Source organism: Vespula pensylvanica, chromosome 11 (assembly GCF_014466175.1).
Source record: "Vespula pensylvanica isolate Volc-1 chromosome 11, ASM1446617v1, whole genome shotgun sequence".
NCBI classification, from domain to species: domain Eukaryota; kingdom Metazoa; phylum Arthropoda; class Insecta; order Hymenoptera; family Vespidae; genus Vespula; species Vespula pensylvanica.
In genome coordinates, this window is record NC_057695.1 from 5892340 (window position 1) to 5918869 (window position 26530).

The window sequence follows — 26530 nt, forward strand, 5'->3', positions numbered from 1 at the left end:
AATGTTCTGATACGATAAATGACTATCTCTAATGTTTGAACAAAAAAAAAAAAAAACTTTTAAGAATGATAAAAGGAAAAAAAAAATAAAATGGAAAAGATATGAAGGAGAAAATATTTCGAAAAATATCGAATATTCGATTGGATTTTTATTTTGTTTTTCTGTTACTTTTCTTTTTTTTTTTTTCTTTCTTTTCTTTTCTTTTCTATTTTCGTATTCATATCCGAACAAAAAAATATTTGTATGTTTTTTTATACTACGTTTATTCGTTCGTAATAATTTATTTCAAATAATACGAAAAGCTCTCTTTGTAGGTGTTATTTAAAAAATAAAGAAAAATGAAGAGAAAAGGGAGAAAATATTTCGAGAAATTCGTTGGAATATTTTCATTTATTTATTCTTTCAGGCTTATCTTGAGTTCATATGGTTTATAATATTTCAATTGGTTACATTCTTTATATATTTATTTATAACGTAATAAGTTTGTGATAATTCATTCCTAGATAATATTAATAATTTATTTTTAATGAAAAATAAAGAAAAATTTACTACAATCATATACAATTATTTACTTGAAATTGAAAATAATAAAAAAAAAAAGGTTTAGCCTTCAATTTTTTATTTGATCTTTTGTAAAAAGTGAAACTCATTTTTCTTGCGGGTATTCTTCTTGAAAAAAAAAAAAAAGAATATATATATATATATACGTTCGAATGTTCGTAGGAAAAAAAATTAAAAATGAAAAAGAAAGAAAGAAAGAAAGAAACGAACAAACAAAGAAGAAACAAAGTAGATATTTTTTGAAATTCCTGCGACAAGTTCAATTGAAATTCGAATTCGAAGAACGTATTTACGTATCATAGATCGTAGGTCGAAACAGCCTACGTGGCTTTGTAAATTCCAGAGAGAAACGTTACAAAATACTGGCATACATCTCCAATTTCAACGATCTAGGATAACATCTGTTTCATTGAAAATAGAACGTCCAAAATGGCGAACGTCCAACTTCATGGAAAAACGTTGGACGTAAGTACAAACGGATACAAGTTTCTACTTTCTTTCGTCTTTCAAATCGAACTTCTTATCAACTTCTTTCAACGGAGTATATCTTCTCTTTCCTATACTTTTCATGTTTCTTTTTCTTTCTTTTTTTTTTTTTTTCTATTGCAAAACTCGAAATTGCCGAACTTTCAGTTTCCACAAATTCGAAAAAGAGCGAGAATTCAACTCTTATTTTATTTTTACACGTGTTACAACGCGTTTCATTTTAATCGTAACTCGATCGACGAAATTCTTGCTCCAATTAATATCGTCAAAGAGATATGCATTCCTTATTACTTGAAAAATTATAATATTTTTATATAACAATGAGAACTTGAATATTTTAAACAATTTCGAAACACGCTTGTGGAAATATATAAAGGGCAATATTCATCCAACGATCTTTCAATCGTTTCAATTGCCATTATTCTTTAATTATTTCTTTTTGTTTTTTTGGTTTTAAGAGATTTTAGGAATTAATAATTGTTTAAAATGCATGAATATATGGAACGAAATATTCTTTATTTTCATTCTTCTTTTTTAAAATTCGATCAATGTCAGATGAATATTAAATGAATAAATAAATAAATACATAAATAAATAAATAAATAAGATAATAACGATGAAAGATTAAAATCGAACAAATCTGTTCATTTGTATCTAAAGTTTAAATTATAATTTTAAATATATACAAATATTACAAAAATAAAAAGAAAGAAAAGGAAAAGAAAAAGTATTTGTAAAATATCAGATCAGATTTTCTTATTGAAAGAACACAAGTAAACAGTTAGTATACGAAGTTTGCGTTAAGATAATAGAATAAATAGAGATCAACAATAAAATAACAAGGAACGTAACTACGGAACTCGAGAATTTGAATATAGATTATACCACTGACTGTTAATTTATCCTAACTTGAAGTAACTTCATCACAAATTGATGAACGTTCAATATGCAACGACTTGTTTTCTTCATAAATATGGACATTATATATATATATATATATATATATATATTATTACTAATATATATATATATATAATATTACTTACTAATTACATTCTAACAATGAAAATGATTTATCAGAATCATCATCATCATCATCATCATATTTTTCTTTTTCTAATTTCTAAATTAATTTATTTCGTTATAGAAGAAAATGAAAAAGAAAAAGAAAAAAGAAAAACAAACAAAATTTATATTAAAATAATAATTTATAAGAAACATATCGGTTAATAATATCGTTACATTTATTTATATAAATCAATTAAACTTGCAATGATATCTCTGTAATTCGATAAATTGAGTATTACTCGATTTTAACGTGTAGTAAGAGGGAGAGAGAGATAGAAAGAGAGAAAGAGAGAGAGAGAGAGAGAGAGAGAGAGTACTCGAACTATGCTACTCGAACGAGCAAGTAATAATGGCTCTAATCGATACGTCAACAATATATCCACGAAGGTTCTACCTTTTAACATTACGTAGGCTTTCTCTTCGTTACACTAACATACATGAAAGATAAACTTTAGTGGTTTTGTGCATTTACATTCGTCTGTGATAATGTTTAAATCAAGTTTCTCTTTTAGTATTATTATTATGATTATTATTAAGAAATGTTAAAAATATTTTTCATTTCGTTTTTTCGTTTGCATACGAAGTCATTATGAAATTTATCTATTTATGTTATTTTTATTTCTACTCAATATATATATTTCTTTTTTTAATTAAGTTAATTAACAAGTATCTATGGTATTTGTTATCTCATGTTTTCATTTCAAATCATTATGAAATTTATTTATTTATTATTCGATATATATATATATATATATATATATATATATATATATATATATGTATATGTATGTATGTATATGTATATGTATATGTATATGTATATATATTTTTTTAATTAATAAGTAGTTAAAATAATTTTCATTCTATTTTTTCATTTACTTATGAAATCACTATGTAATCTATTTTCTCTTGGAATATTTATATATACATATAATATATATATTTCTTTTTTTATTCCTTTTTTTTTTTTTTTTTTACTAATAGATATTAAAAATATTTTTCATTTCAAATTTTTTTCATTTACATATTAAATCTTTCAGTAGGTTCGACTCGACTTTGATCGAGCAAAAAAGAAAACATGCTTCAATGATTAACTATCACGATCACGATCGAGAAACTAACAAAATCGTAGAAAATCAAGGAAAACTGAGATTTGAAATGAAAAACTTATCCCGTTTTTATTTTAATTTTCTTTTCTTTTTTTTTATTTTTTTTTTTATTTTTCGGAACTATTAATCAGAAATCTTTTTTATTTTCCTTCGTCTCTTTTGCTTTCCCCAGATAATTCTGGGACTACTTCGTTTTTTTTTTTCTTTTTTATTATTTCTTCTTCTTCTCCTTTCCCTTTTTTTAATATACATATATATGTGTGTGTGTGTGTATGTGTTAGAAAGGGTGGTTTCAGAATTACGATCGAACGCTACGCCAACGTTTAACGTAATAGCCCGAGTAAGGGTTGCCTGAGCGAACTAATCGAAAAGCACGATTTTTCATCATCTGGACAGTATCAAAAAATAAAAATCTTTCATCTTTGTCAAATATTTCCGACTGGAAGAATCCAATTCAAAGAACTCTTGATAACTTTGGACTCAATTTAGTAAAATATTTACGAACATCTGAAAAAGAAAGAAAGAGAGAGAGAAACTGAGAGATTGATGTCCTGTAATTAACCCTGTGGAACTATTAACCTATTTCTCGACCACGTTAATCAATTTTATGTCTGTTAGAAAGAAACAATTTATTCGTTCATATATATATTTATATATATACACACACACACACACACACACACAGGTTATATAATTATAAATTAAGAACCACTTGAATATCTCGTTTGTAAATAACAGTAGAAATATATATATATATATATATATATATATATATATATATATAAAAGTTTCATAATTTTATGTGTCAAATATTTTAAAAGTCCGACTAAAATATCCGACTTCTGATTAAACCGGATATTAAATGATTTTTAATTCTTCTTATGAAACATTCCGTATTACTTTTCTTTTCTTAAATTAATTAATTAAATACTTTAATCAATTATCTATAAAAAATTACTGCACAAATATATGTCTACGCCAAGTTAATATCGTAGAATGATAAACCTTAAAAATGACCTTGAAAGAGAAATATCCTTGCCGGATATTGATATTTCGATACAATTCACGTTACTTTGAAAATATTTTTTCTACATTATCCCATTTCGAAGAGTATATTTAAGAGATCTTATTTCAATGGACCGTCCTGTATAAATATAAATATATATATATATATATATAGCCTATATACAAACATACACACACACACATACATATGTATATAACTTGTAATTAATTTTTCTATTTGAAAAATTCCGACAGAAACTCTACTTTAATTTTAAACTCTTTTTACACTCTACTAAAATTATTTCAGACAGAAATCTAGCTTATCGACTGAGAGAGAGAGAGAGAGAGAGAGAGAGAGAGAGAGAGAGAGAAATTGATTAAAGAAAAGCAGTTCACCTTTTTGTCCATCAGAATTCCATGAGATTTTCCTTCGACCTTTCTCTTTATCTTTTTTCTTAAGTAAGTAACATAACCTCATCGTTTTAATTGAACTAACGTTACTCACAGAGAGAACCGTCGATCGATCCTCGTATTTTTCGAAAGTCGAAAGCTCGAGAGGGTAAAAGCATACTTGCTTGTATGTATATATATCTATGTATATATATATGTAAACCTGATCCCCTTAAGACTTCTTATGTTAGTCTTCTTGTAGCACGTAAGGCCTTTCTACGTTCGGTAGTAACGCTACTTCGTTTTTTCTTTTTTCTTTTTTGTTTTTCTTTTTTTTTTCTTCCTTTTTTTTTACTACTACTACTACATAATACGTAACTCTCTTTCTCGCTTTTTCTCTCTGTTACATAATATATATTATAATATGAAGGTTAAATGTAATAAAAAAAAAGAGATAGGATGGAAATTTATGAAAAAGAAAGAAGTGAAAAAAAAAAGAAAAGAAAAAAGAGTGAAAGAAATCCGGCTTTTTTGCTTTGATGCTACAAAGTCAAAGTGACGTTAACCAGAAATTACTATAATATAGGTACATGGTACATGTAATACCTACTCGTACCTATGAAGAGGTAAAGAAGGCGTAGGTGTTGCAGAATATATAGAGAGAAAGAGAGATAGAGTGAGAAAGAGAGAGAGAGAGAGAGAGAGAGAGAGAGAGAAAGAGGGAGAGTGAAATGCATTCTCTCTCTCTCTCTCTCTCTCTCTCTGTCTAGCTCTCTCTGTCTGGCTCTCTCTTTCTCTCTTTATCTCTCTTTTTATTCAACCCCTTAATTCCAGAATTTCTTTCTTCGACCTTTTCCCAAATTGCCACTACATTTTTTCCTTCTTTAGATCAAACTCGACAATTCTCGGCGAAAGGAACGAACGAAAAAAAGAAAGAGAAAGAAAAAGAAAAATATAAAGAAAAGAAAAAAAGGAGTGAAAAAAATTCTAGCCTTCTCTTTCGCTAATGATATATAAACAATATATATCTAGTATAATGTACATATATGTATAAACAATATATACATGGTATAACATATATATGTATATCTATATGTATATAGCTGATTATTACGCGAGAGTGACCTGAATTATAGTTATATCCATATATATATATGTATGTATGTATGTATATATGTATGTATATGTATATATATATATATATATATATATATATATATATATATATATAATTAGATAGAATATATATATATATATATAATTAGATTTCTTAGATAACACTGCTGTACATGTGAAATTAGTTGATTGCTTTTTAGTTAATGTGTATTATTAACTCACTTTTTTGTGCCGATTCCAAAATTGCTTTTTTTCACTTTTTCTTTTTTATTTATTTTTTTTTTTTGTTTTCTTTTTTTGTTTTAGTTTTTATCCGTCGCTTACAGTTTTCTCCTTCTTTTTTCTTTTCTTTTTTTTCTTTTTTTCGCAACAGAATCAAATTGAGTTAATAGCTTAGGTACTGTGCTTGTTTTAATGCGAAACTTGGAAATTAGATAGAAACCATGAACGCCACATATAAAGTTTGCCCGTGGTTGCGTTAAACGTTTAAGCTTGTGGACGAAAGGCCGAAACAAAAAAGAAAAAAAGAAAATAAAAGTCATGTCATTTGCAATTCCTATGATGCGGACGGAGCCAAGAAACCAGCTTAATGACCGACTGTTACTTTTATTTAGTTGAACTTTTATTTCACGTATAAAACCGTGACGTGTTTGATAAAAATAGAAAGGTCATTTTTAGGATCGTCGTAAAAAATCGATTCAATAACGTGTATTTTTAAAAGATCGTCGAATGAAAAAAGAATAAGAAGAAAAAGAAAAAAGAAAGAAAATTGCAATATGCAGGTCTCTCCGATTAGAGTGATACGAAAAAAAAAAAAAAAAAGAAAAGAAAGAAAGAAGAAAAAGAAGATTAATATTACATGAACCTATAATTTATAATTAGACGAATCTAATACATTTTTTTAATCATTTACAATAATTAATACAAAGTACAAAGTTATTTATTTATAATTAATTATAACAACAATCAAATATAATACTTATTATAATAACCATAAAAATTAATTATAATAATAACAATAATTAGATATTACAAGGTTTAATAATATTTATAAAAAAAATTATTTATTATTATAATTCAGGAATCTTACAAAAAATAAAAAAGTTAATCGAATATTCTTGCGATCACGTGCAACGCGAATTATTCGGAAGGAAAGAGAGAAACAAAAAATGTAAAAGAAAAAAGAGCTAATGCAGGAAAACGTTGCATGTTCTTAGGAAAACGGTGATTGAGATAAGATCCGATAAGTGTAATGAAGTGAAATAAAAACAAAAAAGGTGTTAACTCAGTTCGATCTCGTCGCAGAGAAGAAAAAAATAAAAAGAGAAATAAAGTATCAATGTTTGCGATTATTATATCGATACTATTTTTAATAGAATTCTTTCAAATGCGATAATAAAAAAATTTTGATATGAAAATATTGATATTAAAAAATATTAACAAACATATTAGTGTATATATATATATATATATATATATATATATATACATATAGATCAAAAGCCATCTTGAACATATGATTTAATTGCAATGATTATGTTTATGGTTTAAAGTAATCAGAGTAATTGCAATAACGTAATATTACAGTACAAAATAATATGAAAAATTATAACAAATATATATATATATATATATATATATATTAATTTAATGAATATAAAAATTGCAGACGCATTCTTGAACACGTAATCTGTTCACAAGGATTTATATTTATCAATTTATCATCGCAAGTCAAGTTATCTTATAAATCGTTTAAGAAAAAGAAAAAAAAAAGAAGAAGAAGAAGAAAAGATAAAATTCCAATGAAAAGAATAATGAAAACCATAATAACAAATATAAATATCAATTTAATAATTATAAAAATAACAAACGTCGTCGTGATTTTATCGCAGAGATTTTATTTATAGTACGAAGCGTTCTTACAATTATAAAAGTATATAAAAATATTCGTGTGAAATAACAAACTAACAATAAATCAATAGATTTACAGTAATAGATATAAAAAATAAAGGAGAAAGAATAAAGAAAATAACAAAAAAAAAAAAAAATAAAAATACGGAAAAATAAAATAATGAAAATGACTCGTCGAACAAAACTTTGAACATTATCGATGCTAATGCGATTGAATAATGTGATATCGATCGATCGTCTAACGTATTTTCTCTTGAGATTAATAATGATATAACTATATAATAATTTTATATAAGATAGATGTTATGTACTTAGGGTAATTCCTTGGAGACATTGAGTACTCAGGTCATAGGAAACATTGAAGGATAATCCTTATAGAGATTCCAAAATCGATCGTTGTATGTCAAATACGACGTAATGAAATATAACATTAATTTAAAATAATAATAATAGTAATAATAATAATAATAATAATAATAATAATAATAATAATAAAAATAACGAGGAAGTAACTAGAAGATATTCGACTCGACGATAATAAAAGAGACTTCAATAGCCTTCGTTACAAACAAACCGAGTTCTTCGAAACCAATTCAATCAGCTGATTATATATCAAAATCGAGCTCATCTAAGTGGATACTAATTACGTTGGTAAATAATCATTATTCTCATATTACTTTGTTTCTTTTTTTCTTTCTTTTTTTCCTTCTTGCTTTGTAATGAAACGGAAACGCGAAGAGGATTTGTTCTTTCTTTTTTCTTCCTCATCTTTTTCGTATTTTTTTATTTTTATTTTTCTCTTTTTTCTTTTTTTTTATTTCGATCGAAAGAAAAGAACTAATAATAATAATAATAATAATAATAATAATAACAACAACAATGATGATGATGATGATGATGATGATGATGATGATGAAAGAAAAAAAATAGTGAATTTCTCCGATATCCTCATTTACACCGCCATTGTTCTCTATCAGAGAGCTAGTTACTTTATAGAACACGTTTATTTCTGTTTCACTGTACATACGTTAATATAGATGTCTTTTCGTAGAATATAGACAAAGAATAAGGAAGAAAATGATGTTTCAAACGTAATAATCGAACGGATTATTACGTTCGAAAGTAAAGATAATTCAAACGTTAAATATTGAATAGAAAATAAATATTTTAATAGATTTAATTTAATATTTTTATATATAAAACATATCAGATGTGTACACGTTTATCTAAATTTACATTATATAATAATCTCATTTCGTTTATGTAACCATTACGTACATGATTTTCTAAAAATATCTACTAATGAGAACGTTTTATATATATATACATAAACTTCAATAAATAATTTTTCCATATAAAATATATATAATTAAAATCTTTCATTTATATAATATCTGATATATAAAAAAAAAAAAGAAAAATGAATAAATAATGTCAATATAAAATATATTAAATATATAATTATATTCGTAACTAAATAATATAATAAATTTGATTGAATTAATATAAAGATTTACACATATCCTTTTAGCGAGAAATATCTACCATTAGAAACGTCAGCTTTTTATCCTGAAATACGTCCTCCCCCACTTCCTACCCGCATAGTCCACCCATCCCCAATTCAGCCAGCCTTCGGCACACTACATTCCTTTTAACGTGAGATCGAACGCGTCTGCTAAGTTAAAATACTCCCCGTCAGAAGCAGAACACTATCCAATAAATCTCCATCATCTATTGAAAATCAATCATTTGATGGTTAATCGATCAATGAATTAACTTTCTTTTAGCGAAAACCAACGAAAATGATTTTCGGGATTGTCGTGAATCCCTTTTAGCTCGATTTAATTTCTATTACGTATCTAGTACATGTAACTCTATCTATATGTGTTCGTTTACATGTATATATATATATATATGTGTGTGTGTGTGTGTGCATCTATGTAAGTATGTTTGTATGTATATGTGCATCCGTGTTACATATACATATACATATATATACATGTATCTTCATTCGTATGTGTGTGTATATATATACATGTGTACTATGTACGTACGTATATACATATATATGTACATCGTATGTATATATATATATATGTATGTATATGTATGATATATGTGACAACAAGCGTCCGATCGTTCATATCGAACTGTCACTATGTGTGTATGTGGTAAGTATACAACACGTACACACGTATTTCGAACGAGAGAGCTTCTAAAATGGGCAACAGCTTACGCGATAACCATCGTTAAACGTTCGCTTCCAGGGCATTAAACGACATCTATTTCCTATCATAGACAAGAGTTTGTTAATGGCAGCTTTTGGTGGAACTAACCCTTTCGTCTATTATCGTCCCTATCGGCAAATTTGAATTATGTTATCTCTTATATATACATGGAAGATTTGTATTATATTTTCATACTCGACCTTTTCTTTCTTTTTTTTTCTGTTTTTTTCTTTTCTTTTCTTTTCTTTTCTCTTTTTTTGTTTTATCATTATTATTTCTAATCTTTCATAGTTTTCTATTGTCAATTAGATAAATGCCATATAATCGGAATTAGATAAAATTCGATTGTAGTGACAATATTAGAAAAGCATCGTGATAACGATTTATTTATCGTATTCATAAGATAATACGTAATTTGTATTTAGAAATAATATTTGTTTCTAATATGATTTATTAGAAATTTGTTATTGAATGTTATCGTGCGAAAAAATACTTTCGATCACAATATTATGATCGTTATTAAATAATTAATATCTTTCGATAACTATATGTATACATAGGTGTATGTATATGTGCGTCAATTTTTTGTTTCTCTCTCTCTTTTTTTTTTTTTTTTTTTTTTTTTTTTTTTTTGTGATAATAAAATCAAAAAAGAGAAAACAATAGAGATCAAATTTTATAACGTAGTATACCTGTCCAAATAAACTAGAAAATGTAGAAGTACGAAATAGGAAATAAAGTTTGTTTGAAATAAAATGTCAGATCGGATGTAACAAACATGAACGTATACATTGAAAACAAATAAATACATATGTACGTACACGCATGCATGCATATATAGTTTCGATTTGTTCAATGCGTAAACGAACGATCCTGGACGAGACAGATTAATTATCACTTTGAAATTTGAATTAGAAGCTTGAATCGCGGTACAATAAATTAATTATAGTCTATATGCATTTAGTCGCATGCTTTTAGGAGAGAAAGCTACGCGTTAAGTAAGTCAAAGCTAAAAGCCTTTAGGTGACATTTTGATTTTATGAAAGAAAAAAAAAAGGGGGGGGGGGAGACCACAAAAAAAATGTTAATGAATATCGTTGAAACTAAACACTTTACGTCGTTGATGGAAAATGGTAGAGATCGACCCTATGGCACTTTTTATTCGTCGACTTTTTATATACATATTTTAATTATTTATATACAATTATTTTTATGACTTTTATTATTATTATTATTATTATTATTATTATTATTATTATTATTATTATTATTATTATTATTATTGTCAAGAAAAAAGTATAAAAGTGAAAGAAAAGTGGTGAACATTTAAATTAAAAGTATATTTAAAAAAATGTCATTACAGATTTTTTATAAATTTAAAGTAAAGAAATCGCCATCTCGTTAATACATGCATCATCATCGTCGTCATCATCATCATTATTATTATTGTTATTATTATTATTATTATTATTATTGTTAAAAATAAGAAGAAAGAAGAAACTATATGTAAAGCGAAGAAAACGTGTCTTACGAGCAGATTTCTTCCAAATTCTTTTTTCTTATTGAAATATTTATTATCTTTAAAATGACAAACGTTTCCTTCGAACGAGCCTGGCCATGAAGCAATTTAATATCTCACTCCGATCATTATTTTCCTGAACTTTATTTTTTCTCTTTCTTTCTCTTTCTCTCTCTCTCTCTCTCTCTCTCTCTCTCTCTCTCTCTCTCTCTCTCTCTCTCTCTCTCTCTCTCTTTCTATCTATCTCGAAAGAAAGAAAAAAAAACATAAAAACAAAAAAAATACGTAACATTTATTTGAAAAAAAAAAAGAAAAGGAAATGTCTTCTTTTTTCTTTTTTTTTTTTTTTAAATTAACCAAAAGAAAAAAGAATGAAAGAAAAGAGAAGTGGAATCGAAAATGAAAAAAAAAAAAAAAGGAAAAGAAAAGGCATAACGTAATTTGAAAAAGGACAAGAGCTTTCTAGGTACTTTGGAGAGTCCTTATCTTGGCGAGACTGTTAAAAGCGCCGATTTAATGAGGTTAATGTAACCAAATCCTTTGAAAAAAGATAAGCCGTAAAGAGAGAGAAAGAGAGAAAGAGAGAAATACTATCGTGCAACAACCGACACCAAGGTGTGATAAAAAGCACGAGTAAGTTCGTACCAATTAACTCCAGTTGGTCTATAAATCAGTCTTTAAAGCACGTATCGATCGTTGTATAGAGTTCGAAGAAGCATGAAATTCAAAAGAAAGAAGGAGAGAGAGAAAAGGAGAGAGAGAGAGAGAGAGAGAGAGAGAGAAATCAATGACATTATCGACTACTAATGAAAAAGAAAAAAAAAAGGGAGAGAAAGATAGAAATGGTGAGAAAGACAAAAAGTAAAAGGAAAAACAGGGCAAGAAGTAAAAAACAAAAAAAAAAACAATAAATAAAAATAAAAAAACAAACACAATAACGACAATTAGGACGAGAGGACACTGTCAGCTAGCTCTTCGCAAAAAAAGCACGAGGACAAGAAAAAAAAAATGAAAAGAAATATGATAGTAGCAATTAGAAAATATATAACTAAATAGATAATAATTAAACTGTACAGAGTTGTACCGTGCACATCGTGATCTAATTTGGAAAAAAAATTGTAACTTTTCGTAAAATTAATTTCAATTTTTTCCTTTCCTCTCTCTCTCTCTCTCTCTCTCTCTCTCTCTCTCTCTCTCTCTCTCTTCTTTTCTTTTTTTTTTTTTTTTTTTTTTGAACAGCCTACGTGACGTACATTTTATTTCTCTTCCCCTTTTTACGAGCACCTAAAAATATCAAAAAAAAAAGTCTTTCTTTTTTTTTGTTTTTCGATCGAATTCAACGTGATCGGTGTACAACATTTCTTCCAAATGATTACACCAGTTATCAGTAATTCAACATTCAGTTAACATACATCATTCTCAATAAGATAAATGAATTCGTTCTTCTGCTACGATCATCCATTAAAAATATTTCGATAAAAAAGTATAAGATCGAGATAGATCCATTCGTAACAAATTACTCGATTCGTTAAAAACAAATAGATCGAAAAAATGATTAATATCGAGATATAAAGATCGACATTCGTAGATTAGTAATTTAATTCGTGGATTATTAATTTCGAAAATTAATTCGAAAGAAATATAGAAGTTAGGCTATAGCCAAACCGATTCGTTGAGAAGTGAGAAAGTGATGGAGGAGAGAGGGTGGAGAGGGGGAAGGGAGGGTGGTTGATTGGTCGACGGGTGACGGAGTGGGGTAAAAAAAAAAAGAAAGAAAGGTTAGAGAGAATCGGAGAGAGCTCCACTCACCGTTAATGGGGTGGAGCTTGGTGTTGGGCATCTTGCAATGTGCGGTGTGAAGAACTAGCTCACCGGTATCGGCGGCAGCCTGCAATAGCATCTGCTGATGATGGTGTTGTCTGGTGGACGATCTATGATGGTGTACGCTGTTCAAAACGATGTTGCTCGATGTTCTGCTCAAGGCTTTACGTTGTCTCACTGCCTCCTTGTAAATCTTGCAGTACATCACTATCATCACCAGGCCTGGTATCCAAAAGGACACGCAGGAACTTATCACGGCATACGGACGATTCACTATGAATGCGCAGACCTAAAAAAGAAACCAAAAAAATCAAAAATAAAAAAAAAAAGATGAAACGGGAAAAACGTAGAAATGAGGAGAGTGAATGACGTAAGAGAGAGAGAGAGAGAGAGAGAGAGAGATTAAAAAAGAAGAAATGTTTCGTTCTTTTTCTTTCTTTCTTTTGGATTCTTTTTCTTACTTTTTCTTTTCCTCAATAATGTTCGATATACGATTGATTTATAACGAATCGATAAAGTTATCGAGACGATGCGATACTCAAAATATAATATTGTATTTTTAATTCGTCGTTAAGATTGAACCGTGGTCTATCATTCTTTATTAGGAATATTAGTTAAAAGCTGATAGGCATTTTAAGGTCTACGATCGATAGTAATCCCCTTATAAACGAGTGGAAGGGTGATGTACGGTTATATTAAAGTTAAGGATTCGTACAACCTCACCTATATACTCGAGGTTATCGGAGCATCGTACTTCGAACTGTCATGAGATATTTTTATCGGAACCGACAGATAAAAAGAGAGAGAGAGAGAGAGAGAGAGAGAGAGAGAGAGAGAGAGAGAGAGAAGAACAAAAAAAGAAAGAAAGAAAGAAAGAGAGAAAAGGAGAAAAATAAAGATGCTTTTAAATCGAGTTTCTTCGTAACGAGGAACGACTAGTGACTTATGGGATCGAAGAATTTCATTTATAGAAGGATTACCAACGACGATGTCTATTTCCGTTTCGTTCGAAGCTCATTAACGTGAAAACTTTTTTAAAAGTAATCTTAAAATTCTTCGTTATTCGACGAAGATTCAGTACTGAAAGAAAGAGGAAAAAAACAGAGAGAGAGAGAGAGAGAGAGAGAAAGAGAAAGTTCTTTCTTCGAACGAGTTCTTGAAGTTCGATAAATCGAACGAAATAGGAAACATCAAAAGTTTCTATAAAAGTTTCATTGAAAAGTCAACGGTCAGTTCATTTCGAGAAAGAAAGAAAGAAAGAAAGAATGAAAGAATAAAAAAAAAACAGAAAGAGAGATAGAAAGATAAAACATACCTCAGGATTTTTAACCATGAATTCAAGATGTTCTTTGGTAGTATACCAGCCCATAAATATTGGTATGAAGCTGATAAGAGCTGGTAGAATCCAAGCACTTCCAAGCATACATCCAACGGTACCTTGTCTCATAATGACAGAATATTCGAGTGGACTAACGATCGCATAATATCTGTCAACGCTGATGCAACAAAGATGTAGGATCGAGGCCGTTGAGAAATAAACATCGAGGGAGTTCCATACGTCGCACATGAAACGTCCGAATAACCATCTGCCGCCTGATAATTCGACAGACGCGTTAAATGTCATTGCGCACATTGCCACCAACAAATCGGCTGCCGCCAAACTAACGACGTAACAATTAGTTACAACACGTAATCTACGATGCCTTCTAACGCTAGCTATTACCAATGCATTTCCAAGAACTGCAGTAGTTATTATACTACCCATTATTATGCCCTTGATAACAACAACAAATACGTTAACGTTATCCGGTAGATTTTCTACGGTTGGATTTTCAACCGGTACAGTGGTGACGTTGTTACTACCACTACTACCAGTGGTGGTACTACCGTTACTTCCTGTCGTTGCCGTCGGATCGACCCTACATGGTATACTCATTGTTACGGCTGCCGCCGCCATTACGTTCAACATCGCGAACGTCTAATTACGATTATATCTTCCCTCGTACCTATCGTTTTTTTATCGTACTTTCTATTGCCGATCGGCATCATGTATCATTCGGGATAATTATATCGAATCGAGTTTATATTCTTCTGAAATTTTTCTTTTCCTTTCTTCTTGTTGATACTTTATATTTATATGTTTATATATATATATATACATATATATACATATACATGTATGTATCTATGTAGGTACGCACGTGTAGCTGTACGTTTGTACATATATATGTATATACGATTTGTGTATATTCGATTCGTTTCATTGAATTCTTCCGAACGTTAGATTATTTCATCTTTCAGAAATTTCACGACTCCTCGCGAGTCTTTCTCGTGGATTCTTGATAAGACATTTTCTTCTTTTGGCCCTTAGAGCCACCTCGTACGATCTCGCTGAGATTCTCATTGGTTCGTAGAAATGATCGTCGACGAACTCGTTCCTTCTTCTTCTACTTCTTCTTCTATTTCTTCTTCTTCTTCTTCTTCTTCTTCTTCTTCTTCTTCTTTCTGTCTTTTTTTTTTTTTTCTTTTTTCTTATTTTGTTCTGTGCACGTAGAGTCGCAGGCTTTATTACATAACGACGTCACATTTAACGATCACATCACAAATCTTCTACAAAATCATAAATAATTCTTTTTAAAAAATTTCCTATCGTTGCATATCGTTCCCTCTTTGTGTGAGGGAGGGTGGTAATAGAGGGAAAAAAAATCGTCGAATAAAAGAAAAAAAATGATGGAAATATTCAAACGACGTAATCTCACATTCGTGAAGTAAATATTAGAGTATTAAAGAATTTAACGATTTGATTCGTGTTTTTTAACATTAATCCTTTCAAAATTTTAACATTAACCATGTATCCTTTGAAAATAGAAATAAAAGAATATAAAATAAAAAATAATGAGAGGATTCAAGGGAGGGGAAATCTTGAGGGATGATGGTAGGGGTAATGTAGTTGGAGAGATAGATCGACATCGACATCGGGGAAAAATAAAGTGAACGTGAATGCGAACGATATCATGAATAAAAGGGGAAAGAAGAAAAGAAAGAAAGAAAAAAAAAAGAGAGAGAAAGAGAAAGAAAAAGAAACAAGCATCCTGAATGCTCGCAGACACGAGGAAATACGAGACGGAGATAGATAGATAGATAGATAGAATTACAATGTAGATTACACCGAGTAAAAGTACATTCTTCCCGTTAGACAGTTTTAGACTCGTCGACTCCGTAATTTTCATTCTTCCGTGATAATACGACGAAAATACGAATTCGCATTGTTTCTATTATAGATTCGTCAAATTAACTTTTTCAATGTACGAGTTTCTATTCGTCGAGAAAATTTTATACCCAGAGAGAAATTTTAAGATCGACGAAGGTGGATTGTAGATTGAACTATGAAATTATATTGTTGAAAAATTGATGAATATTCGATCGCATTTTCGATAATTGGAAATATTTTTATATTCGATCGATCAGTTATAATAAATGTGTTATTATTATTTGTGATAAAATATCAGTGAATGATAGAAATCGGTATTATTTATGTTCGTGATATCTTGATTAATACAAAAAGTCAATCGTCTGTGTTTCAATGAAACTATTTGGAAATAAATATAATAAGTTGTCGAAATGTATTAATTAATCGAAAAAGGCAATTCTGACACAACCGTGACACTTGATTTTATTTCTATCTAAATAATTTATATATATATATATATATATATATATATATATATATATACTGGTCGTTCATTTTATGAAAAAATTTATTAATTAAAAAAAGAATTCTAATCAAAACTAAATACAAGTAAATGTTTATATCCACAGATACGAGAAAAAAAAAATATATATATATATATATAAATGTAAATTACCAACTATCTCCATTAAATATACGCGATACTTGAGTTATTATACCAAATGAGTTAATATCTTGTGTCACTTTAAATCATTTTTATTATTATCATATCGTTATTATTACTTGTTTTTGTCATTTCAATTCTTTCTTTATCTATTTTTTTTTTTTTAATTTTCTTACAATTAAAATCAATAATATCAATCTTCTCTCATAATATTGTATTTTCCTATGCAGTGATTTAATGAAATACATTTGCAGAAAATAAAAAAAAAAAGCAAAAAAAATGTAGATACCTTCTCAATAAGTTATTTCGAGATTGTGAACATCGAATAATTAAAATTTCGTTATGAGATTCATGCGTTATATATGATCTCTAGCAAGAGCAATTTCATTTTATTAATATGAAAAATTCGGAGAGAAAAAAAAAAAGAGTAGAAAAAAAATATTCGACCATATATACTCGATTAATTTATCGAGAAACGATCGTCCGTTCTTTTGCATTCGGCTTTCGATGGATAACAAAATTTGATTATTAATAAATGTTTATATTTATAGTATCGTTAATTATCGGCTATTCTTTAAATATACTTAGAATACTTCATTTATATTAAGAAAATTAATACTTAATATTTGTAATAATTTGTATGAAAAGTATTATCGTCCTTAATTGTTTCATTTTGATTCTGTTCTTTTCTTTCTTTCTTTGTTTCTTTTTTTTTTTTTTTTAGAAATAAAATCAACAATTAAACGAATAAACACGCAATGTAATGAAACTCGTAACGATTAATTAATAATAAAAATTCAAAAAGGTATTAATTAACTGTGTGCGAGGTTAAGGAAGTTCAACAGAGAATAACGAAGTTTAAAAAAGTTGTACGAAACGTTAGAAAGATATTAGAAGATCTCTATAGAAATTTATATTCGTTAATTATCCTGCATTTTGTTTATATAAGGAAAAGAAAGAAAGAAAAGTAAGAGAAAAGCTATTTTTATTTAGTTATTTTTTCTTCGCAATTAAAAGAAATAATTAAAAAAAGCAAACGTTCGTAACGTTACGAAAATTATAACGATTTATTGTTAATAGGGATATTATAAGAGTTAGATAGTTCTATTAGAGAGAAGAAAAAAGAGATAGAAAGAGAGAGTAAATTGAAAGAGAATTGGGTTATTAGAAATAATGGAATTTAAGGAAGAAAATAGCAAAGTTTTTTTGTAATTATACGAAATGTTAGAAACGTTTAGAAAAATCATTGCAATAACTTTTATTTGTTAATTATTTTCTACAACGAAAAAAAAAAAAAGAAAAAGAAAGAAAAAGAACAAGTTGATTTACAATTTATTTTACAATTAAAATAAATCATTGAAAAAGCAACCACGCGCAAAAAATTGTAACGAAAATTAATAAGAAAGATATTAAAAGAGTCACGCAATTCAATTAGAAAAAAACAAAGAGAGAGAGAGAGAGAGAGAGAGAGAGAGAGAGAGAGAGAGAAAATTAAATTAGAAATATATGAATTATATTATCAAATATAATTTCTTTCTTTCTAAACTAATTCTATTTTATTCAATAATAATAACTAATACAGTATAATATTATCATATTACTATACTAATATATAATATAAATTTTTTTATTTTCCTAAATTATACAAATTAAAAAAAAAATTATAATAAATATATATAATATATACGTAAGTTATACAATACAAAAAATTATACATATTAAATTAGAAATAAAATAAAGAAGTAGAAAAAAAAACAAAATATGAACAAATAAATAAAACGTAACGAATAATGACAAAACGAAGTTCGACAAAGTTATAACGAAAATATTAAAAAAAAAAAAAAAAAAAAAAAGAAAAAAAAAATCTCTATAGACACAATTTTATATTCCGCTGATTATCCTAAACTTCTTCTTTCCACCTACCCACCCACTTTTACTTGCATTAAAAGTTCAAAGAGTTTATAATATCATTTATATAACGTCCTTTATAATATCGAGTTCATCTCCTTTACGATATTATCTCGTTTTCGTCGAGGTATCATTATTTCTTGCAAATAATATAATATAATGAAACATTATGACGAGGATAGTGAAAGTTAATTTTTAAAGATTCGCCGGTACTTGCCGGTCTTTAATTATATCGTTATTTTCACGCGTTAAACGAGAATGGTGATGAAGATGATGATAATGATGATGAAGAAGAAGAAGAAGAAGAAGAAGAAGAAGAAGAAGAAGAAAAAGAAAAAGAAAACGACAACGACGACGACAACGACGGAACTTGTATTAAGAGGAAAGAGGTTAACAACTTCCCGGAAGCGATACGTGCCGTTCGAAAAGCGGATATCACGAGTACGACTCCGACCTCGAACGTCTCGCCATTTTAAACCCTCTCCCTAGTTCTCCGCCCACCCCCGGACCACCCCCGGATCACCCACAGACCTCCCACCTACACTTCCATCCACGTTCAAATAAAATTACACATTGCACGATGTAATAGATCGATCGATCGATCGAAAAAATTTATTTTATCGAATTTTACAATAATGTTAATAATTATTGTTATAACGTTATAATTATAACTATTAACATTACTGCAAAATCTTAATAATTATAATGGTAACATTGAAATTATATTATATTACCTATAGAATTCGGAAAGGATTTTTTATGTTCATAAATTTTAAATGTTAATAATTATGATTATAACATTAGAATTATATTATTTTATTATCTATAGAATTCGGAGATAATTTTTTGCGTTTATTCAAAAATTTTTTTCAAGTTCGAAAGATGGATTAAGTATAGATATATAGATATATTACACGTAACTGTGTAAGTGTAATATCGTTTATAACATTAGTTATTTTCTTTTTTTTTCTTTTTTTTTTTTCTTTCTTTTTTTCTCTGGAAAGAAAATCACTTCTTAAAAAGCAGGAAGAAATAGATACTTTTGAAAAATATTTTTTTAATTGTTCGAGTTAAGTGACTTAAAAGGAAAATACTTTTAATTACTTCAAAGTATTTTTGATTATATATATATATATATATATATATATATATGTATTGTTGAAGTTTCTATAACTCTATTTCTATTTCTCTCTCTCTCTCTTTCTCTCTCTGTTTCTCAAACATTTGAAAAGTCAAATATTAGATCGCTTATAACCAAGTTATATACGTATATACATACGTCTCTATGTATGTATTATATTGTATATCATACAAAGGTATAAAGAGTTTAAAATAAGAGAAGAGTCAATTGAATATAAAATAGAAGACAATATCCTTTCCATTTATCTCTCGAAAGATTTTAAATTATTTAAACGATCAATCACTATTTTCTTAGACATTTTACGCTAATTCTTTTGTTCAAATCGTATAATCAAACAAATATATATATATATATATATATATATATATATATATATATACGTGCGTGTGCATCTGTGAACATAAATATTTAAATATTTTTTTTCTATTTTTTTTTTTTTTTCTATTTTTATTTAATAACCAAACTTTACTCTAGCAATTAATTGACGTAACAACGTAGGTAGATAAATAAAAAATAAAAAAAAAAAAAAAAGTATTTATAATTCACAACAAAACAATCATTTTGCGAAATGTTAACAGTAGGATGTCTAACAATTTTCAAACATACAGTAAAATTAAAAAAATTTATTTACACTTGTTAAACATATCGAGACAACCTACACGCGTTTACCATTTATCACGTTATGTTAGTGAACCGTGTTATACAATAATTCGTTGCTTCTCTTTTTATTTATTTATTTTTTTTTTTTATTTTTTATTTCTTTTCTTTTTCTTGATAAAAAAAATGTTTCCCGATTTGTCTCACGATCTTTTATCCAGCTCTTAGCCTAACTCTTTCTTTCTTCGATTATGAATCACGACGAAATTATTTAAATTCATGCTTCTTCCTCAATTTCTTTTAGCGATTTCATTTTGATCCAATATTTATGGAGTATGCTCAGAAGAAGTTATTATAAGAATATAACGAACTTCAAGATCGTCGACGAATTCTGATAAAAGTATTTTTTTCTTCGAGCACACGATTAACTTCTTCTTTTATTTACTTCTTTTTTTACTTATAATTCCTTCGCGTTTGTTATATATATATAAAAGAATCAAAAATGAAAAGAAAAGATAGAAAAGAATTACTAAACATATTACGAAAAAAAATTACTGACACTTATATCATTTGGGTGAATCAATTAATTAATTAATTATCAAAATTTTCAATATTTTATATACGAATACGATAATAATAATAATAATAATGTGATGTAAATCTAAAACTAACAACAAAGTTAATATTTCGTTGGCCACTAATTATTATCAGAATTTTCAATATCTTATATCCAAATAAAATAACAATCATAATAATGATGTCTATATAAATGAATATGATACACGATAGTATAATAATTGCATTGGTCAATAATTAATGTCAGAATTTTTAAGTATTTTACGTTCAAATAAAATAATAATAATACTAATAATAATAATAATGATAATAATAATAATAATAGTATCTATATAAATAAATATGATACACGATAATATAATAATTGGATAGGGTAATAATATCAGAGTTTTTATTTTATTTTAATATTTTAGGTCCTAATAAAAAAAAAAACCGATACTACTCAAATAAACAAAAGTATACTATAATACAGGATAGTCCGAAAAGTTTTTCAATAATTTTAAAAATCGATTGATCTTTTTCACAGACTTTTTGGATTCATTTTTCTTATTTCGTTTTTCAAATTATAAACCTATGAAAAATAAAAAAACGATCATACTCCCATACGACAAAGTTTTGTTCGTGACATTTCTTTTTTATGAAAAATTATATTACTTTTATATATATATATATATTATATTTTATATATTTTTTTTATAATTATATTATTTTTTTAATGAAAAAAAAAGACAAAGAAAAAAATGAATAAAACGTATGTCTCTTTTATCTAGATTGAAAATAGAAAACGATCTATTTTCATTCGAACGAATCGATCATATTTAAAATAACACAAATGAATATAGAAATGTACGAAATGAATGTAAAAATGAAAGAAGAACGTAGAAATGAAAGAAGAATATTTTGCATACGTATAATAATTTCTTTATATATATATATATATATATATATATATATATATATTTTTTTTATTTTTTTTCATTTTTCTTCTTTTATTTTTTGCTTTCCTTTCGCTTTTCCAACGAATTTTCAAATTGATTTCGACGTGAGAAACACGACCGAACGATGATAGAAATTTTCTGAACAAAACGATGAGCTTCGAATCAATCGAGCTGACTGTAATGGTACCGCTTTGACGAAGATCCAATTATAGAATCTGTCGGAATTCTATGAACATGTACGTTGAGTTATGTCAACCGAGAAAATTCGAAATGTTCGAAAATAAAAAATAAAAAGAAAAAGAGGAAAAGAGAGAGAGAGAGAGAGAGAGAGAGAGAGAGAGAGAGAGAGAGAAGATAAAGAAATCTGTGTAAGCAATATTTCATAGACAAACGCATAAACGGAAGTTTGATATAAAATGAGAACGTTCAATTCCATGTTTCCTACGTACAATGGATTCGAAAGTTTTATCGATAAAAATGAAAAAATCTATTTGGTTAGACAGATTAGAATTAATATCACGAAAATGACGAATATTTTTCTTTTATTTTTGTTTTTTATTTTTCTTTCTTTTCTTTCTTAAAATAATATGCATTAATATGCATTAATATGCATTAATATGCGACAAATGATAGAGAATTTACTATCGTTTTATCAAATAATAAATATGGAAGACATCTATATATATACATACATATATATATATATATATATATATATATATATAAGTTTAATTTATCGTTAATAAATATTTATATAAATGATAGAAGATAATAAATCGAGAAGTAAATAAATTAATTAATTAATATTCGTAACATATTAATCATTAAATTAATTATTAATATATATATATATATATATACATATATAATAATAAAATAATACAAAGAAAGGAAAGTAGAAAAAGAAAGATAAATTACGCGAAGAAACGCAATATACGTCGGACATAAAATCGACGACACAATAATAATCTTTAAACGATAAGCTTTACAGAAATTTATTATATCGTTTAAAATAATACAAAAGGAAACAAAACGATGATAACGAAAGAAAAAAAGAAAAAAGAAAAAGAAAGAGAAATAAAAAATAAATAATCTCAATTATACGTTACAGATATTAACATTTACATAATTTAATTAATAATAAAATAAAATAAAGTGAATTAATACGAAATATAAAATAAAGAAAAGAGAATGTACATATGTTACGTGATAAATTCAAACATGGCCGGACGTTTGATCGATAATATCAAAAATGTCTTCGTGTCCATCTAAAGGCAACGCAAATACGTAATTATTCACTATGCATCGTTTCGTTATATTCTATGTATATCTCTGTGTATGTCCGAGACGAAAACGCTGGCAAATGAACTCGTCGATGTCGAAGCACGAAATCCAATTGGGAACAATTAACGAGGCTATTGGTGTGTTCTGCTGACAAATATCCGACGACGACGCCAAATTCGACGGTGTGAGCTTCGAGAAAGTTTTACTCCCAGACAGGCCTAATATTGATTGAAATGTCCGCCGAAAGAGTTACTTATAGTCTCGTTTCACGCAATTTTCTATCTAATTTTAAACTGGATCGTTACTCATTCAATAAATTAAAAATAGAAATATAAATGATGTAACTGCACATACCTACAAGAAATTAATATAAATTATTAAGTATTTTTTCTTTTTTTTTTTTATTTATTGATTCAAGGATATTAAATAACGATTGGATAAACGTTTAAACGAATAAAATAAAATTCATCTAACGATTAATTATTATTTGGAATATATTATTTCTATTGTTTGAGGATAGTTAAACGTTAGATAATAATTAGACGACTTTAAACTCGTTAAAGAAGAAATGTTTATCTAACGATCAGTTTCTAATTGGAATATCTACAAATGCATAATTGTTTAGAATCGGAATATATATTCTTTTGTACTGTTTAATCATAGTTGAGTGTTAGATGATGATTAGACGAAATTGTTAAAAAGTTTATTTAACGATTAGTTTTCAATTAGAATATTTTCAAATATGGCGAGATCATATAACTAAAAATTAAGATAATTGATTGAAACTCTTGTTATTTAATTATAACGACTATTAAACAGGCAATTAAATATTGAGACTCGTTGGAAAACAAAAATAAAAAAAAAAAAGAGAGAGAGAGAGAAAATTATTTTTATTTCTAAATCAAAGGAAGAGAACAAAACACGATGAACAAATTCAATTCAAGTGATTTGGATGGTTTTTGTATAAAAAAAAAAAATAAAAAAAATAAAAAGAAAATAAAAAAAAGAAACAATAAAATAAGAAATAGAATGATGTAACAATAACAACAACAACAACAACAACAACAACAACAACAACAACAATAATAATAATAATAATAATAATAATAAATGAACGAACGCCATCGCGAAAAGTTATCAAATTTTGTTACCTTTGTAAAATTCAACGATTTCACAATTTGATCGTGACTGAAATAAACGATCGTACGAATAGAACGATGTACGATATGCGATAAGGGATGGGAAAGATAACATCGACGGATCACCGTTACGTGGTTTCGATGAATGATAATTTAAAAGAAGATAACAAAAAGAAGCAGAGAACGATGAGAATCGATCTAACGAGTCACACGACACGCCGCTCCTTCATGGGAACTTTATCTACGAAAATAATGGACGTACGCTCGAATAAAACTAGAAAAATTGTTCGATTTTTATATTCAATCCTAAAGATCCCTCGTTAAACTTATTAATATATGGAATAGGGATCAGAAAATTGACGTCGGAATATTTTTCGAGACTTTCTAAAAACGAGAAGAGGAAAGAGAAAAGAAAAAGAAAGAAAATAAAATTCAATTATCGTCGAATAATGCGAAATCGAAAAGAAGCTAAGTTTTAACGAATCAACTATCGAACGTTAATTCGAGATTTAACGAGTGGGAAAACGTGAGACTTTAAAGGAACGAATAAACGATCGAGTAAACTCGAAAATGGAATAAATGCGAGAATCGTTGAACGCATTGCAAATTAATAAATAAACGAAACGTATCGAAGAAGGAAGTTGATTTGATTTATATCTTTAATTGTTTGATCATAGTATGCTATATTTTTATATTATTGTACGATTAAATTTTTACGTTAGTTTTCTTTGAAAAAATTAACTTCTGAGAAAAAGTGTAACAATCCGAGAAAAATGATTCGCAAAAATATCGTCCGAAAAAAAACTATTCATCTTCGAAAACAACAGATGATCCAGAATCAAAAAAAAAGAAAATGTTTCATTGTTATATTTGATCCTAACGATCGCTTGTTAAATCTATTGCAAATGGATGAAACAACGTGACGTATCGAACGTGAAACCGATCACGAGATATTTGGTTGGTATTTTTAAAAAGAAGAAAGAAGGAAACAAAGAAAAGAATCCAATCGCGTCGAATAATGCGAAATCGGAAAGAAGCTAACTTTTAACGAATCAACTCGAACGTGGATTCGAGTTTTAACGAGTGAGAAAACGTGAAACTTTAAAGGAACGAATGAACGATCGAATAAACTCGAAAATGGGAATACGAGAATCATCGAGCGCATTGCAAATTAATAAATAAACGAAACGTATCAATGAAGAAGAAGAAGTTGATTAAATTTTTATACTTTTCTTTGAAAATTTAAATTTCTTAAAAAAAATAATAATCGCATACGACGAGAAGAGAATTCGAAATAAGCTTAGAAATGAATTGTTCATCTTCGAAAATAATAAACGATGAAATAAAACTAAAAAGAAAGAAAAAAAATGCTCGATTTTTATAATCATTTTTGATTCGTATTAAGAATTAATTAACAGCATGATAATAAAATGATAGAATAAATAAAGATAGTGTTGCAATGGATAAGTAAAACTAAGCACAACGTTAAATACGAATGTTCCTTCTTAAAGAAATGAAATTCCACCGAAAAAAAAAATAAATAAATAAATAAATAAATAAATAAAAAAGAGAAGAAAACTGAGAGAGAAAGGACAAACGAATTTCAAAGAATAATCCCACAGAAAGATTCGGGAATTAATGCGATGAAAGAAGAAAAAGGAAGAGAAGATGTAAATCGTCAAAAAAAAAATAAATAAATAAATAAAAAATAACGAACGATCGTACGAACTAATGCAGAAATAATTTTTCAAATCATTCAGTTTCGTTCGTACGATCATCACATTGCAATAAAATGAAACAAAGTATTTATACGATGCACGAAAATTCGCATTAGCGAAAGAAACTTTAGCAAAATCTCTCGTAAAAAGAAAAAAAAAAA

At 27.3% G+C, this 26530-nt stretch overlaps 1 protein-coding gene and 1 long non-coding RNA gene across 3 annotated transcripts in view; both read right to left on the reverse strand.

Moving 5' to 3' along the window:
• Positions 1 to 15372, reverse strand: part of LOC122633128 (octopamine receptor beta-3R-like) — a 108485-nt gene extending 93113 nt beyond the window's left edge. Inside the window, exons 1-2 of one of the 2 annotated variants that reach the window (XM_043820680.1) lie at positions 14530 to 15372; positions 13266 to 13503 (exon numbers count right to left, since the gene is read on the reverse strand). In XM_043820680.1, coding sequence (XP_043676615.1) covers positions 13266 to 13503; positions 14530 to 15183 — 892 coding nt within the window. In that variant the 5' untranslated portion in view covers positions 15184 to 15372. Of the gene's footprint in view, positions 1 to 13202; positions 13504 to 14529 lie in introns of both variants that reach the window. The other variant, XM_043820679.1, reaches the window with a different exon arrangement.
• A 377-nt stretch (positions 15373 to 15749) lies between these two features.
• LOC122633132 overlaps positions 15750 to 26530 on the reverse strand; it is a 13555-nt gene continuing 2774 nt past the window's right edge. The window contains exon 2 of the long non-coding RNA XR_006328036.1: positions 15750 to 15824. This is a non-coding gene — a long non-coding RNA (uncharacterized LOC122633132). The remainder of the gene's footprint in view (positions 15825 to 26530) is intronic.